General features: G+C 36.7%; 1 protein-coding gene across 2 annotated transcripts; it reads left to right on the forward strand.

Moving 5' to 3' along the window:
- Positions 1–5,520: 5,520 nt before the first annotated feature.
- LOC132170756 (thioredoxin domain-containing protein PLP3B-like) lies at positions 5,521–8,664 on the forward strand. Of its 2 annotated transcripts, XM_059581852.1 has the most exons (10): positions 5,521–5,756; positions 6,161–6,319; positions 6,404–6,493; positions 7,067–7,141; positions 7,227–7,274; positions 7,390–7,532; positions 7,670–7,742; positions 7,917–7,978; positions 8,197–8,294; positions 8,364–8,664. In XM_059581852.1, the coding sequence occupies exons 3-10, from the start codon at positions 6,410–6,412 to the stop codon at positions 8,471–8,473; spliced, it is 693 nt and encodes a 230-aa protein (XP_059437835.1). In that variant the 5' UTR covers positions 5,521–5,756; positions 6,161–6,319; positions 6,404–6,409; the 3' UTR covers positions 8,474–8,664. The 2 variants fall into 2 exon arrangements, with proteins under 2 accessions (XP_059437835.1, XP_059437834.1); XM_059581851.1 differs by having other exon boundaries at positions 5,540–5,756; positions 6,161–6,493.
- The last annotated feature ends 7,567 nt before the right edge of the window (positions 8,665–16,231 follow it).

The following is a 16,231-nucleotide window of genomic DNA, read 5'->3' on the forward strand; positions in this document are numbered from 1 at the left end:
TCAAATTTTACGCTTTTGGTTATTTTAATAAGCACCCATAAGAACTTCACTACTTTAACAATTTACTTTTATTATTTTATTTAAATATTATTTTTTAAATATTTGTTTTTTTTTTTAATTTTTATATTTTTGAATGTTTGTATTTTTTTAATAGTCTATTTTAAGAACTTTTGTCTTATTTTAAGAATATTTGTCTTATTTCTCTCTCTCTCTCTCTTCATCTTCTTTCTCTATTGTCAACCCATTTTGCAAATTAGCAAACTCATTATGCATAATACCAAAGGTTTAACAAGTATTAACATATGGGGAGTTTCCCCTCACACTTTTTGGCGGAAGAAAAAAACTTAATAATATTTGTTTAATCAATATTATTTGTTCGACCAGCTCTTCAGCTGGCTCACCCTTTAGGCCATCTTCTTTCCTACTGCCCACAACACCGATTGTTAGGGGCGCAGACCCTAAGGATCTTCTCAGGGAAATGTTGTAGCATTTCTGTTAGTATTTTGTTGGCTTAATTCGGTTCCAAAATACATAGACTACTATCCACAGACTCAAACACTGGTATAGAATGCTTAGAATCCAATCTCCACCGTTCACAATGAGGATTCACGTGTCATGAACATCCCTACAAAGTTTCAGCTCAATCGGACCACAAACGCCCATCGATCGGAGCTGTTGATCAAGGATGGACTGCATTTCCAGAATGCAAGTTTCACCTACTGCATGCCATGTCCGGACAGGCCTTCCCATGTCCGGACAGTAGTTTCAGAAACTCAGTTTCTGCTCTGCAAGGCCCTGTCCAGACAGCCCATTAACCTGTCCGGACACCCCGTAAGTTTTACACCCAAAACGTGATTTTAAGTATATCAGGTCTAGGGTTTTGTCGGGAGTATATATACATCTTTATAGAGAGATCACAAAATTCTACCCCAAGTTTCGTGAGAGGCTGTGCTTAGAGAGAAAATCTGTGTGAGCCTGATTATTCCTCTTAGAGGATTATTGTTAGTTTCATGGTGCTTGATTGAGAAGAGTCTGGTAAAGGAGAATCACGTTGAAGAAGATTGTGAGCAAGGAGACGAGTTGTAGGCTTGTCGATCTTACAAAGCCAAGGTCTTGCAAAGGGTTGTAAGTGTTCCTAGTGACTATAATCGCTGGATAATCTTTTGATAGTGATTTCCTGGGTTTTGCTGCCTCAGATAGGTTTTACTTTTAGACCATTTTCTAAAAAGTTTCATCTTCGTCACCAAAATATTTGTGTCTGATTGCTTTATTGCTTTACATATTTTTGGTGCTTGGATTGTTTGCATATTGATTAATATCTGTTAATTCCACATAAATTGGGGTTTTTTAGTCGTTAAGCATTTTTCAATTTCCTTGCTGCCACCTGTTCTCCTGCTATCTCCCCGACTCCTTCATCTTTTGGGAACTTCATCTTCAAGCGGTAAGTTGAAGTTGCAGCTTTTAACCTATTCAAGGCTGGCCGACCGATGATTGCGTTGCAGGCAGATGATCGGTCAACCACCAAGAAATCTACCATAACTGTTGCTTGTTTGGGGGCTGTTCTTACTGTAACAGGAAGATAAATCAATCACATAGTTTGGAATTGCTCTCCTGCAAATCCAACCAGTGGTGAACAAAAGGGCTTGATACTGTCCTGATTGATACCCAACTGCTTGAAAACTGACCAATATAAGATATCGGTCAAGCTTCCGTTATCTACTAGAATTCAGTGGATAGCATGATTAGCCACTGTCATCATCACTACTAACACATCATCATGGGGCATCGAAATCCCCTCCGTGTCTTCTTGTGAGAACATTAGAATCATAGGGTCCTTCTTTTGGACTTTTAAAGGCCTTTCAAGAAGGAGTACCTCTTCTATGTTTACTCTCCTCACGTGAGCTTTCTTCGCCGAGCTAGACTATCCTCCACTAGCTAATCCACCCAAAATTGTGTGGATCTCTCCAATCACAACTTGGTTCTGAGGATTTTGGTGGTCATCCCGATCTCTTCTTGGCTTGTCACGCTTTCTTCTTCAATCACACCCCCTTCCAGGGGCTTCATCATCCTACACTCGAGGCAAAGGCTGATCACTTTGAGGATGTTTGATTCGTTGTCTTTCTCCGGTCAAAAACTTCACCAACCTCCCATTCCTGATAAAGTTCTCGATCTCCATCCGCAGAGATATACAATCCTCGGTCAAATGACCATGATCGTTGTGATAGTCACATAACTTTTGGCTACTGTGTCTCTGCGGAGGAGTCTTCATTTTGGATGGCCATTTGAAATTGGGATCCCTTCTGACCTCCATGAACACCTCGGAGACAGTGGTGTTCAACGGAGTCCACCTCTGATCTATTAGTTGATTCTGCATGCGAAATGGCTCTACTTTCTTCTCCAAAGTTTTCGGGACCTTCTGCCCCTTTCTTTTTTTTTCCAGAAGAGTTCTTAAGCACTACCTTGCTACCACTGGCTACGCCTTGATCACCTTCAGCTTTGGACTTCATCAGAGCCCCAATGGTTTCCGCCTGATTGATAAACTTCTCGGCTTTATTCATGAACTGCCGAAGGGTTACCAACGTTGATTTCCTAGCAAACTCGGCCATCAATGGCCCTTTTCGTTTTGATTCTGTTCATCAAAGCTAAAAGCATTGTCTGTTCATTTAGGTTCTCTACTAACAACTTCTCCCGGTTGAACCTCAGCATGTAGTCCTTCAAAGACTCATTCTTTCCCTGCACAAGGGATAACATGTATGCAAGGTTTTTCTTCCTCTTACGGATAGCAAGAAATTGGCTTAAGAACTAGCGTCCGAGAGAATCAAAACTATCAATAGAATTAGAAGCCATCCTCCCGAACCACTCCTTGGCAATCCCCTTCAACGTCAAAGGGAAGGCTCGGCATGCAATCTCATCAGGGGTATCTGGAGAATAGGATGCACTCGGAAGCTCTCCATATGGTCAGCAGGATCTCCACACCCATCGTATTTGTCCACTCTGGGGACTTTGAATTTATTAGGGAGAAGATACCTCATTACTTGATCTGTGAAGGGCATATTAGTGTTCTGCATAAGATCTTCAGCTACCGAGTGATCCTCTCCATTCTGCATCAAAATAGCCATCTTGGCATATTTTTCTTTCAAGTCCTGGACCTCCTTATCGACCTCCTTATCCCTGCTGATTTCTTCGAGCTTGCCATGATGAGATCGGTCATGGTGAGACCGACTGTGATGGGATCGGCTGTGGCAAAATTTCTCACTACGAGATTGCTCAAGATGAAATTTCTCATGAAAAGATTTCTCAGAGTAAGAGTTCCTTCCAAGTTGCACAATCGTATCATAACTGCCATGAATGGAACTCTCATTATCATTGTGTCCCTTTGGTTGCTTTTCTCTGCGTATTGCTTCATGCCTGTCCTCCTGCTCCCGGTCAACCCTAGTAGGGAGACAAGAAGTAATGTCTTCATTCTGCTTTTTCATAGCATCCAGAGACTCGGTCATTCGCTTCATGAGATCTTCTAATGAAGTGATTCGAGCATATGGATCGTGGGATGTTCCCGAAGTATCAATTTGAACAATTGGATCAGGATGTGTATGGGTAGTCACCATATCGGATTTGTAAATAGTAAGAACTAATGAAAATCGAAGTTCCTACAGACAACGCCAAACTGTTGATGACAGTTTTCCAAGGAGTGATGTGGCACAATTCATGTGGAGGGTTGTGATGTTCGAGGATTCGCCGGACTACAAAATAACAAAGAATAGGATAAGAGCTGCCAGTGGTGTGCCGACGGGGGATAGCTCAGACGCCTAAGTCAGTAATCTGGTAAGAGAGTGTGTAAGCTCAATAAGAGTTCAAGCAAGAGAGAATTGATTATTCACTAAATGAGGTGGAGCTTCTCTTTTATAGGCGTTTGGCAACAGGTGCCTCGCTGGCATAGTAGGCCCTGCACTTCCCGAGGATTCACGTATGCCATGTTGATGGGGTGGATCGTGGATGGAGGGCACGTATGTGAATGACGTGGGTTCTCGAGTATTCCTCGGGAACACGTGTCTTGTTTAGGTATTGGGTTATTGTCTGAAAGACTAATACACCCTCGGTGGACTGATTTATTAGTCGGTTGGGCCAACTAATTCTCGGTCTGGGTCTGGTTCTTAGTGGGCTTACGCCTTGGACCAAGTTTGGAGGACTGTTGGACCTTATGTGGCCGATCCATGACCCAACATGAACAACTCAAGTCACTGTATAAAAGCATTGATGAGGCAGAAGCTCCAAACATATTGCATTATGAGATTATAGATACAGGGGTTCAATTAGAAGAGATGAGGCAATAGCTTAATTATGAAAAGAAAATAAGTAACAATCTTCAATTACAACTGCAAAAGACACAAGACTTAAACTCTGAGTTAATTTATGTTGAAATATTTTCAAAATAAATTAATATATATATATTATTTTGTGTCTTGGGAATATTTTAAATGGAAGGCTTTAAAGAGCATTGAATGAAGATTGTCCCACATTAGAAAGTGTTTGTTGGCATTTATAAGGCCCAACTTAAGTTATTAAATGAGATATGCTAGGGTACACCCTAGTGTATGTTATAGTACGGTGTCGGACGCACACGCGCGTGGGCTGTAGGGCGCTAGTGGCGCACTTGGCAAGAAGCATCAGAGCTTTGAGCAATATGATCATGACCATTCATTTTTGGATGGTCAAGATCGTTCGATCTAGAAGTTTGATCTAAACCATAAGATGCTTCTTAAGTAGATCCAATGGTTGGATCTACTAAACTGTTGATCTAACGATTGAGATTAAATAATTAATATACTTATTGAATCTAACGATCATATTTAACTGCCAGTTGGATTAGCGGTTTACAGCAGTTTAATTTTGAAATTCAAAACAACAGTTTATTTTCAAAATTTGAAATTATCTGATATGTTTTTAGAGATAATTGACTAATACAATTCTTTTTATATCCTTATCTGATTTTTGAAATTTGAACATATATATATATTTTTTTTGTTGTATTAAAATAGAAAATTTGACGGTATTTTTGTGTTTTAATTTCGTTTGTGCAGAACGCGTTAAAACAACATAAGTTTCTGAGCTCCATTATAACCTTTTTGCATATCAATTTTAGTGGGGACAAATATTTTCTTAATAGGAGCATTTTCGTTTTTTGTATTACCCCATTTTATAACAATTTATGCAGTGAGACCTCGAAGAAATGGTGGAGAGATTAAAAATAGGGAAATATCTGATATTTCCACTTCCAAAATGAATGGGGATAAGAACCCAGAAACACGGGAAGAACTGTGTAATTGTAAAGAACATAATAATTCAGAAGAAGTAGACTTGTTGAAGGACAATATCAGAGACTTGAATGGTGAAATAGACTTCTACAAGAAACACAAGGAAGAGTGGATATGCATATGAAACAGTTCACCTTGGAGGCTTGGACCATGAGCTTTTGAAGCAGGAAAACCATGATATCTCAAAGCCAAGTACACCAACAGATAACACAAAATGACACAAAATATTTGTCATTACCCAAAACGGCGCCGTTTTTATCTACTCAAAACGTAGCAGTTTTGGAAGCCCTCTACCATTTCCCCTAACCCTATCCACGCCCCTCTCTGTCACTCCATCTCCTCCTCTCTCTGTCACTCTCCTCTCATCTCCGCCTCTCACTCTCACTCGCAATCGCACAGCCCATCGAAGGTCGCACTCGGTCGTCTACTCCCAACGAGAACGAGGTATTCTTCGTCTGTGACTCTGTTTTTTGTTTGTAAAAAACAAATCAATTTTGTTGCTGATTATTCGACTTTATATGTCATGTAAAAGTCGATTAATCACCCCTCCTTGTTTGGTTCCCGAGAAAATGACGGAAAAAGACGATCAATAACCGAAATTTTGAGTTTTTTCTTTTCTTTTCGGTTGTTTGGGATTCTGGGCCTTGGTTTTTAATCTCTCTTTTTCTGTTATTTGTTGTTATATAGTTTGGGTCAAATGCGTATGTTCAGTTGAGTCCTATACGATTTAGTTTGGTTTAATCGAAGTGAAGGTTTCCGATTTCTGGTTGGTTGCTGAGAAATTATAGAATAAAGAGAAGAAGTTGATTCGATCCTTGGTTTCTCATCTGAAGGTTTTACATTTTCAGGGACCTGATCGAAATAAATCCTGTAATTCAATACAAAATTGTGGCCCAGCCCAAACTGAAATTACCGACCGTCACCGTAACCGACTTGTTGGTGACCGTACGAATTACGGTCGGTGAATTTACCGACGTCACCTACCGTGGCGGAGCGAAGCACGGAAGGTGCAAATTTCTAACCGTATTATCCGACTCTCACCCCTGGTTTACTCTTATCCGGATTTGGATAAGCTTTAAAATCTTTCACAGAGAGAAATGGATCCGAACACAGTGAAATCGACTCTGTCGAACTTAGCATTTGGGAATGTGATGGCAGCGGCTGCTCGTGATTACCAGAAGGTCTTTCTCTTAATTACTTCTTAGTTATTTCTTGATTGTGTATTTTTTAATCCTGAACAATACACGGGAAAAGGGAGGGAAACTGATTGTGTGTTTAGTTGTCCTGTGATCTGTTAATTGAATTTTGGTACCTTGTGTGTCAGTGATGGGTTTTTGGAATTTTTGCAAGGGTTTATACATCAGCTAATTGCAAGTGCTTTGAGTTGCTTTTGTTCTTGATATTATGAGCCCAAGGAAAAAAAAAAAAAACTAAAAGAATCCAAATGTTACTTCTTCTTTCACATGATTAGCCCCTTGCAGAAGTATGGTTGTTTTTCCTCTTCATTGGCTTTTGCTTTTCATGGTTTTATAACTCTTTTGGTTGAAGCAAGCTGAGGAGTAGTTGATTTAGGTGATATTAAATGATGAGTTTGCTTGGTAATAGGAGAATACTTTTCTCATTAGGTAGAAAGACTGATATGGGTGGGTATGTTGTTTAAGCAACTATATTTGAAGTTGTTATGTTTGATTATATCACTTTGCAACCCACATCGCCAATTGTTTTATTTCTCACGTGCTTATATGATGTTACAGGAATTGCTTTCTCAAGATAAGGCACAGGCGTCAAGTTCTATTAACCAGGAAGTCGACCTCGATGAGTTGATGGATGTAAGTTTGATAGTGCTTCTTGCATCCAGCATATTAATGCAAATGTTTCTACTTATAAAGGTGTTCTTCCGCTGGGTGACATTAGGATCCTGAACTCGAAAAGTTGCATGCCGATAGGATTGCGGCTCTCAAGGTTAGGCTTTTGATGTTTTTCCTAAATTTTCCTGGATGCATGATGGTATATATATTTGGAGTAAGCATTCTGTAATTAGTAAGTATTTATGATAGGGGTTTCTGTTTTTTAATAGAAAGAAGCTGAAAAGCGAGAAGCATTAGTGAAGCAAAGGCATGGAGAATACCGGGAGATTACTGAGGGAGATTTCTTGGGCGAAGTTACTAGTAGTGAAAAAGTTATATGTCAATTCTATCATCAGGAGTTCTATCGTTGCAAGTAAAGCATTTAGTCTTATCCTCCTCTCTCTATCTCTCTGTCTCTTCAAGTAGACACCCATGTGCACACACCTAATATCTGAATTGCAAAGTTTTCGGTTTCATGGAAAATGGTTCATGTCAAATGGATCTCTTTAGGATAATGGATAAGCATTTGAAGTCCCTTGCACCAAGACATCTTGATGCAAAGTTCATCAAACTGGATGCAGAGGTTGGTATGCATTGTTTTTTTCTGTTCATATGATTCAATAGAGAACTCATTAGTTATTTACTCAAGTTTATATGATTGCGGCATTGGGATTTGGGGATCTATTTATATGCAAAAGTTGACCCTTTAAAGAAATCAAGACGCAAAATAAGATACATGACTTGAATTGAAATGCAGAATGCACCCTTCTTCGTTGCCAAACTAGGAGTCAAGACTTTGCCTTGTGTCATATTGTTCAGGTGAGGGCATTTCTGTTGTTTTTCATTTTAACTATTAAAGAGGCATATCAGTACGGTGCCATCTGGCTCTTCGATGATGAACAATTGGTGGAATTTGCCTGTCTCAACGATTAGCCAAAGTCTCACAGTGCTGATAGGCCTTAATTATTGTTTTGATGACGGTCAGATTTGTTTGAGTTGTTGCATTAAATTATCATTGTCACAATTTTTTCTTTCAGAAAAGGAATTGCAGTAGATAGGCTGGTTGGGTTTCAAGATCTGGGAGGAAAAGATGATTTCACTACAAAGGCGCTTGAGGTCCTACTAATAAAGAAAGGTAACTCTTTTGTCCCGCGTGTTTTGCGTTGCTTAACTCGTGACAACTCCCTCAACTATCATTATACAGGTATTATAAGTGAGAAGAAAGAAGTTGCAGATGATGAAGATGATAAATATGATGAAAATAGGTACAGGACAGTGAGATCCTCTTCCATTCCTGATTCTGATTCCGAGTGAAGATGGAACAATTGGAGGTTGCTTGATTCTCATTTTAGGCAGGCCATTTGGGTGAGATGCTTTTAAATGCATGCTTTTGTTTGTTATGGTCACTGCTAAATTAATGCGAATTTATCCCTACACATTCCTTTTGCACAAGTGATTACTAGACAGGAACCCGAGGCATTTACATGGATTGTTGAGTGTCAACATATTGCCGGATTCGAAACTTAATACTTCGTTACCCATCTACTCAATAGCAGATTTGGCTTTGGTGTTGGTAAAATAACTGCAGGATATTTTTTTGAGCGGTCAAGATTTAATCTCTCCTTTTCATGAAAAACTTGAAATTAAATATGGGATCTTGAAAAAACTAAAAGAAATCTTACGTATTTTTTAACAGAATCTTGGACAAATCTGAGACAGCACATTTTTTTTTTTAAAAAAATTGAATAGAAGAAAAGAGGCTACATGGAAGGATCTTTACCGCTCTTGATCCGAATGGAAGAGAGAATAGGAGATCTTATAGAATTGCTTCCAAAAATAAGGTTGGAAGCGGCCTAGCTAAAGTATGTTTACGGGAATTAGCAATCTAGTTCAAAGCAAACCAAATTTGAAAGAAAGAGCACATTTGTTTGATGAAATATTGGTTGTTTGAAAGTCCTCCCATACTGAAACAAGTTCAAAGTGTATACTACCTAAACTGAAGTAAATTTGGATTAGGTTATTCTAATTATTTTTGTTTTGAGCCTTTTTCTGAGGTTAGCGCTTAAGGGATGATAACCGTGAAATTTACCTTGACGCTGCTTTGACTGCTTTGGCGACCTTTTGGGTATCGAGCTACCGTAGTAGGTCCTCTGCTAAAAATTCAAAGAAAAAAGAAATCGCAATATGTGTTTTTAGTTCCTTCTTTTTGAACTTTTTTTATTTCATAAGAAATTGGCTTTCAAAATAAGAGAAAAATACCGCACAGGTGTTTATCAGGGGTCCAAATTGCTAAATATGGAATCCATATAGAGAAACTCTTGATAAATTTTATTCAATGAAAAAAGATTATTAAAAACTACTACCTGTATAGGTATAGACTAGGAGTTTGTTTGGGATTGTATTTGAGAAACATGGCTTTTTAGGAAAAAAAAAAAATTAAAAAAAGAACTTTTGGGCAAAAGTTTCGTTTTTAAGTTTTTATCAAAAGTTTTTTTTTTAATTTTTTTTTGGCCATTTTTAGGTTTTTTGGACCCATAAAAGCGCTTTTAAATTTTTTACCAAATGAGCATTTTTTTCTTTAAACGGATTTTTTTAGTGTTAAAAGTACTTTTAGACTTTTCAAACGCAATCCTAAGCAGGCAAGAACGTGATTGAGACTGCGTTTGAGAAATAGAGTTTTTAAGTAAAAAAAAAGAAGGTTTTTTTGGTAAAAACTTTATTTTTAAACGTTCTTAGAGCCTGTTTGGGTGTGCGTTTGAGATGTGTAAAAGTGCGTACGTAATTTTAGCAAAAGCTTAAAAATAAAAATTTTACTAAAAAAAACCTTTTTTTTACACTTAAAAACTATATTTCTAAAACGCAAACATGCTCAATGCCTTAACAGTTAACACAACACTCGGATGCATTATCCAAAGTTCCGAAACTGGCAAAAACAAGCATCAACGTCTATCTATATAAAAATGCAGTTCAGGTTTTCAATACACATCTGTTCAAAAAACACCAAATCAAGTAAAATTTCGCAAGGTCTAGGTCATAATTCCCAAGGTCCAGGTCATTTTGCATGCCATTTTATCAATTTTTATACCACTTTTGCCCTCACTCTGAATTGTTAAACCAAGCTGACCCATTTCACTATACTCACCACATATAAAGGCACGGTTAAATAAGAGGGAAAAAAAACATAAACATCAAAAAGTCTTCTTCTGCGCCCTCCTTCAACAAATCGCAGGCCTCACATTCTTCAAAACTGTGGTGTTTTTTAACAAATGCTTTGATCTGAAGAAGGAAGATCACATTAGAATCCGACCTAATTAACCAAAATATAAAATCCTATCCAAAGTTGTCAAGGAGCATGTTTTCTTTTAGTTTGGCCAAAATTTTAAATGAAAATTCGTTTTTACAAACAACCTGATCCAATCTTGCATTGTTCTGAGAATTGAAATTCCTTAGAATTTGTAATTAATCAACTATTATATGTTGAAGACATGTAGCACCACTGTTTAGATTTAGATTTTCTAAAACAATAGTCATTAATTTAGTGGGTCTTTCAGCTTGTATAGATTTGGTTGCTGTAGAATCCTCTTGATCTCACATTATCTTGATGAGCGTCCCTCTTCTTCTTGGAATTTCTAGCGAGACTCAAAAGATAAGCATTGAAATATTAAAGCACAAGGAAGGGAGGTATAGAACAGAGGCTATAAGAGTAATCTCTTGGTACAATATATCATGATGAATACAAAGGATTATGAAACTTTAATCATGAGTACTTAATCACACCTATCCATAATTAACACCTAGTTCCTTTTAATTTTCCTGAAATTTCACCTCCTACGACATCTAATTATGATCATGGTTAATTTCTTAGTACCATCCATTCAAACTTGTCCCCATTCGTGTCACCTAGAAGAATCTCTTTAGTCAAATTAAAGTTGTTTAATTTGGATAATGGTGTACCCAAGATCAATCCCTCCGGAAGTGGGCCCTCAGGCCCGAGGTAAAGCCAATGAGGCTCATTTGGCGGACGACACTGCAAGTGACCTACGTCCAATTGGGCCCCCAGAGAGCCCACCAACTCGATACGTGCAAATTGACTTGCTTCCTTAACACAAAAGGCATGTAGAGCCTCACATAGCCGCCTGACAACCTCACTTCAATCACTTCTCAAATTCTCGGCAGAATATCATACAACACCTCATGAGTTATGCCTTACCTCCCTACAATAGTAGCAAGTTGCATTTTATTTGACATCGTGACCTTGCCATAACCGTATCACAATGGAAGGCAAAACACGACCTGAGATGTCATTTGTAAGAATTAGTGACCAAACACCACGCCTAGTCAAAGCGCTGCCCAATAGCATAGGGACACTTGGCAAGGCACATGATGTCAAGAAAAAGAGTTATTGAATGTATGAAACTTTTCTATTCATTATATCCCAATACATAAATCTTTTAAGTTTACCATTTTTCTTGTAATGCTCCAACAATTAATTAATCAAAATAATTAACTAAGAGTGTTATTCATATTGCATTTATACCAATGAACTTGTAATTAGCTGGATTCACTACACAGATTACTAACTATCCAAGTAAACTATAGCAAAAAGTGAAAAAGAATTATATTAGACAAACTAATAATATCTTCAAATGCGATTGATTATTATCAATACGAACTCAAAACTTCAAAATAAATAATACTATAAAATTAACAACTTCTATCTAATTATGCAAACCTGACAATAGAAGCTCTTTGCTTGGCACTATCATTCCAGCGAAAATGCTCAACCCTAAAGTCTAGCGAACCTACAAATCTGCGAAACACTAAGGTGTCACTACAAGAAATCTGATCATTAGGGGCGACTTCTTTTGGACGCTAAAAGTCCAAAAATGGACGTTGTTGATCAACAGCGTCGACGCTGATGAGTTGGACGCTAATGGTCCGATGCTGATGATCAACTGTTGATCATTAGTGTCGCCTTGGAAGTGGATGCTAATGATGACCTTTTACCGTCCACTATGTTGACGCTAAAACTCTTGTATGTTGGCCACTATATCGAGCTAGAACGGAAGCTGAGTGGACGCTAGTGCTCCACTATCAGTGTCCAATTTGAGTGGACGCTGATAGTGCAACCATCAACATCCACTTTCGTTTGGACGCTGATGGTTGCACTATCAATATCCACTAAAGTGGACACTAATGTGTCTGACAAGCTAAAAAAAATAAGGCAACGTAAGCGTCCAAATGAAAGTGGACGCTGATGGTTGCACCATCAACGTCCACTTTAGTTTGGACGCTGATGGTTGCACCATCAACGTCTACTTTAGTTTGTACGCTGATGGTTGCACCATCAGTGTCCACTTAATGTGCTTGGAAAGGTAGTACATGAGTAAGTCTATGACTTAGTAAGTAAATTATCACATACTTGGTCATGCAATGAACCTCAGGTAACAATTCACATTCCTCAAATTTTGGTAACCAAGAATGTTATGAGTTTTGCAAAATGATACGTGCTGCCTCCATTATTATGTCAATAGGGAATAAGTGATTTATTTTTAAAGTAGAGTAAGCATACTCCCAGTAATAAGTCGCTTTATATTTTAATGTAGTAGATCATGCATAATAGGTAACTAAATCAAATACTCAATAGTCATAACTATCCTCCGTATGATCAATTTGATCCCTTAACTCTTTCTCGATAGGGTTGGTGTTGTTTTGAGTGACCTGTAGTACAACATCAGTGCCCCGAATATTGCTGGATACCGTCCATACTAGCAACCCAGCCGAGTTCGACTTCGGGTAGCCTACGCCGCTAATGACGTTCGTTTATAGTGACACCAATCAAACATGATTGTGCTAGTCACACTATAAACAATTAGATCCAAGGTCAAATATAAATATAAACATAAATTATGAGTGCACAAGCGAATGGTTATTAATTGCCTAATAACCGCTAATCGTAGAATCGCTTTTGGAGACAATTGACAAAAATTCCTAACTGCCTATGGCAGTACGATTAGTGATTTTAAGGGTATGTGGAGGCGTTAGTAATCGCCAACTACCTACCCATATATATAATTAAACGACTTTTTTAATAATGTTTAAAATATGCCCTAAATAATACAAAAACCATTTAAATAGGTCCTAAAAAGAGACCCAAGGTAGGTACAAAACACCAAAATATGCCCAAAAGGCCCATAACTATAAAGCAGTTATGCAGTGCGGTTTTAGATTTAAATAATTGCTAATCGGAGGTTACTTCAAAATCGTTAACCGCCTAAAACGGCGTTGTTGCGATTACTAAAATTTGATAACCGCCTTGTAGACATCTTGCTGAAATCAAAAGATCTTTCATCCTCCTTTGCTGAAAAGAAAAATTGTTCTTCCCATTGTACTTCTCGATTTCGTATTTGGTGCTCATCATATTTACCGCAATTGTCAATTTGAATACTGAACCTTAGTTTTGATACCACTTGTTATGCAAAATACCACAATTACGATAAATAAGACAAGTCAATTGCACACAATAACGTCCCCAAGATGTAGCTCAATCGGTTAGGACCATGCCGCATAAAGCTGAGGTCACTAGTTAGAATCCCCCTCCTCCCTCTTGTACGGAAATGTCAAAAAAAAAAAAAAAAATTGCACACAATAACACCAAGATTTGTGTGGTTTTAAGTCACCACAACTTGATTTTGTCTTAATTACATTTAGACAAAGTTATTAGAATGCCTCAGCCTTATCTTCCAAATAACTAGTAATTATTGATCGATAATTAAGGATATTTGTTGAATTTTTGATTTTGCTTGTTGATGAATTAATAACTTTAGATATTTATCAATGAAGTTATTGTATCAAAATTAATGACCCCTCATGTGCTCCTTTGTTTGAATATTTGTACAAAAGTAAATAGAAAAATATGAAAATTAAAATTAAAATCAAAATATACCAACTACTGATCGATCCTACTCTTATTCAATTTTCACAAACCTTTTAGACTATTAGATTTTAGTTAGGGTTAATTGTAAGGTGTCCCTCCTAATTGGGAAACCCTAGTTTTGATTTGAACGGTCAAGCCATGTAGTTTCACAGGTTTTCCAATGTGGTCTAATTAAACTTGTGTCTGTCCGTTAAAGTAGAAAGAAAATGTGCTTTGTGTTTCATGACAAATTTAATGATGATTTAATGAGTTTGATAATATAAATATTATCTAAATTACGAGCAAATTAAATCTCTTAGAGAGAAAATCATACAATTTTAGGATCAACAATTGGAGAATTTTTAATTTTCCCTCCAATATTGGAAGGGGATCAGATCCGTATCTAATATATATTAATTTGTTTGTTTATTTTAGGGTAAAGTCCACTTAACTTCGTCAAACTACCACCACAATGATAATCTACCCCCTAAACTATCAATTACGACAATTTACCCCTCAAACTACCAAAACAATGACAATGTACCCCCACAATGCTAGCAAAATGACGAAATTATCCTTATAGAATTTTCAATAAGACAAAAATACCCTTCAAATTTTGAAAAAAAATTAAAAATTTAGTATTTTTGTTTTTATTTAGTAAGAGTAATTTTATCATTTTTTTTTAAAAAAAAAAATTTGGGGTACATTGTCATTGTTTTGGTAGTTTGGGGAGTAAATTGTTGCAATTGACAGTTTGTGGGTAAATTGTCATTTGAGTGGTAGTTTGAAAAGGTTAAGTGGACTTTACCCTTTATTTTATGAGAGAGAGAAAGAAACAAATTAGGGGAAACTTCACTAAGGACCCCCAAACTTCCACCGGTTTTGAAATACCCCCCCCTAAACTTTAAAATCTCTCAATTTAGTCCCCTGAACTTTCAATTGCTTTCAATTTGGATCATTTCGTCATATTTTAAACGTCACATGACGTTTATACCCCTGACTTTTGTATAAAATTCAAACTTCTAAAACGTTTTTTCATTTTTAAAAAAACAAAAATCATGGATATTTTGGTCTTTTTTTTGAATTTTTAACGGCTAAAATTAACGAAAGGGTCCAAATTGAGAGTAATTGAAAGTTCAGGGAACTAAATTGAGAGATTTTAAAGATCAGGGTGGGTATTTAAAAACGGATGGAAGTTTGGGGGTCCTTAGTGAAGTTTTCCCAAGAAATTAAGCTCTGACCACATATATAATTAAGTCAGACGTATTGCTCCAGCCATTGTCATATTGGTGACGGAATTAATATATATATATTAGGTTAATCTGAGCATGTAATTATTTTCAACATGTAATTATTAATCTGTGATTTAATTTTTTTTTTTTAATATTTATCTATGTTCACATATATAGTTAAAATTCTTATGTATAAAACAAAATCAAACAAAATAATAAGCGTATTACATGAAATATAGTTTAAATTTAAGATTAAAAAAAAAAATGCATACAGTTATATTAATTCTAGATAAATCAAATATAATTTTTTAAAACAAATAATCGTCTATGTTTATAGTACTTGCTAGGAAAATGTAAGTGCTTTTCAACAATAGGAATGGAACACGACTTAAGGGATTTAAAAGCCTTCATAGAACTTCGCAACCACTAACCCAATTAGAAAATGAAGAAAAAAAATTGCAACCACTTTGTGATCACATTGCTCCTAACCACCGTGCACCCACAATGCAATCCAAGTCAATAATTTCCGTCCTTTTCAAAAGGATTTGAAAGCAAAGGATTTCAGAATTATTTTCTCATCCAAGTCTAATAATATATACTATATTTGCATCACCCCCAAAGGCTTAAGATGACAACTTTGATAGTATTATAATTCAAAGTGATGATCTTTATTGTACAAAAGTATGGTGTTTATATACACAACTTAACCTAGCCAGTACAAAATCTCTTGTATAATTAAAGTTGCATTATATTTTCTATATTCTGAAAATATGTTTCCTTGTTGTGCACGTCTTTGGAGGCCAATGAATCTTTCGTTCTTGAATTAATCTGATTGTGAGCTGTATGATTAAGAGAGGGTTCTTGAGATGCTATCATAAGAGGTCTCAAGATTCTCTGAAACTTTCCCTCTTGGTTTTGTGTTTT

This window comes from Corylus avellana, chromosome ca2 (genome assembly GCF_901000735.1).
Source record: "Corylus avellana chromosome ca2, CavTom2PMs-1.0".
Lineage (NCBI taxonomy): Eukaryota > Viridiplantae > Streptophyta > Magnoliopsida > Fagales > Betulaceae > Corylus > Corylus avellana.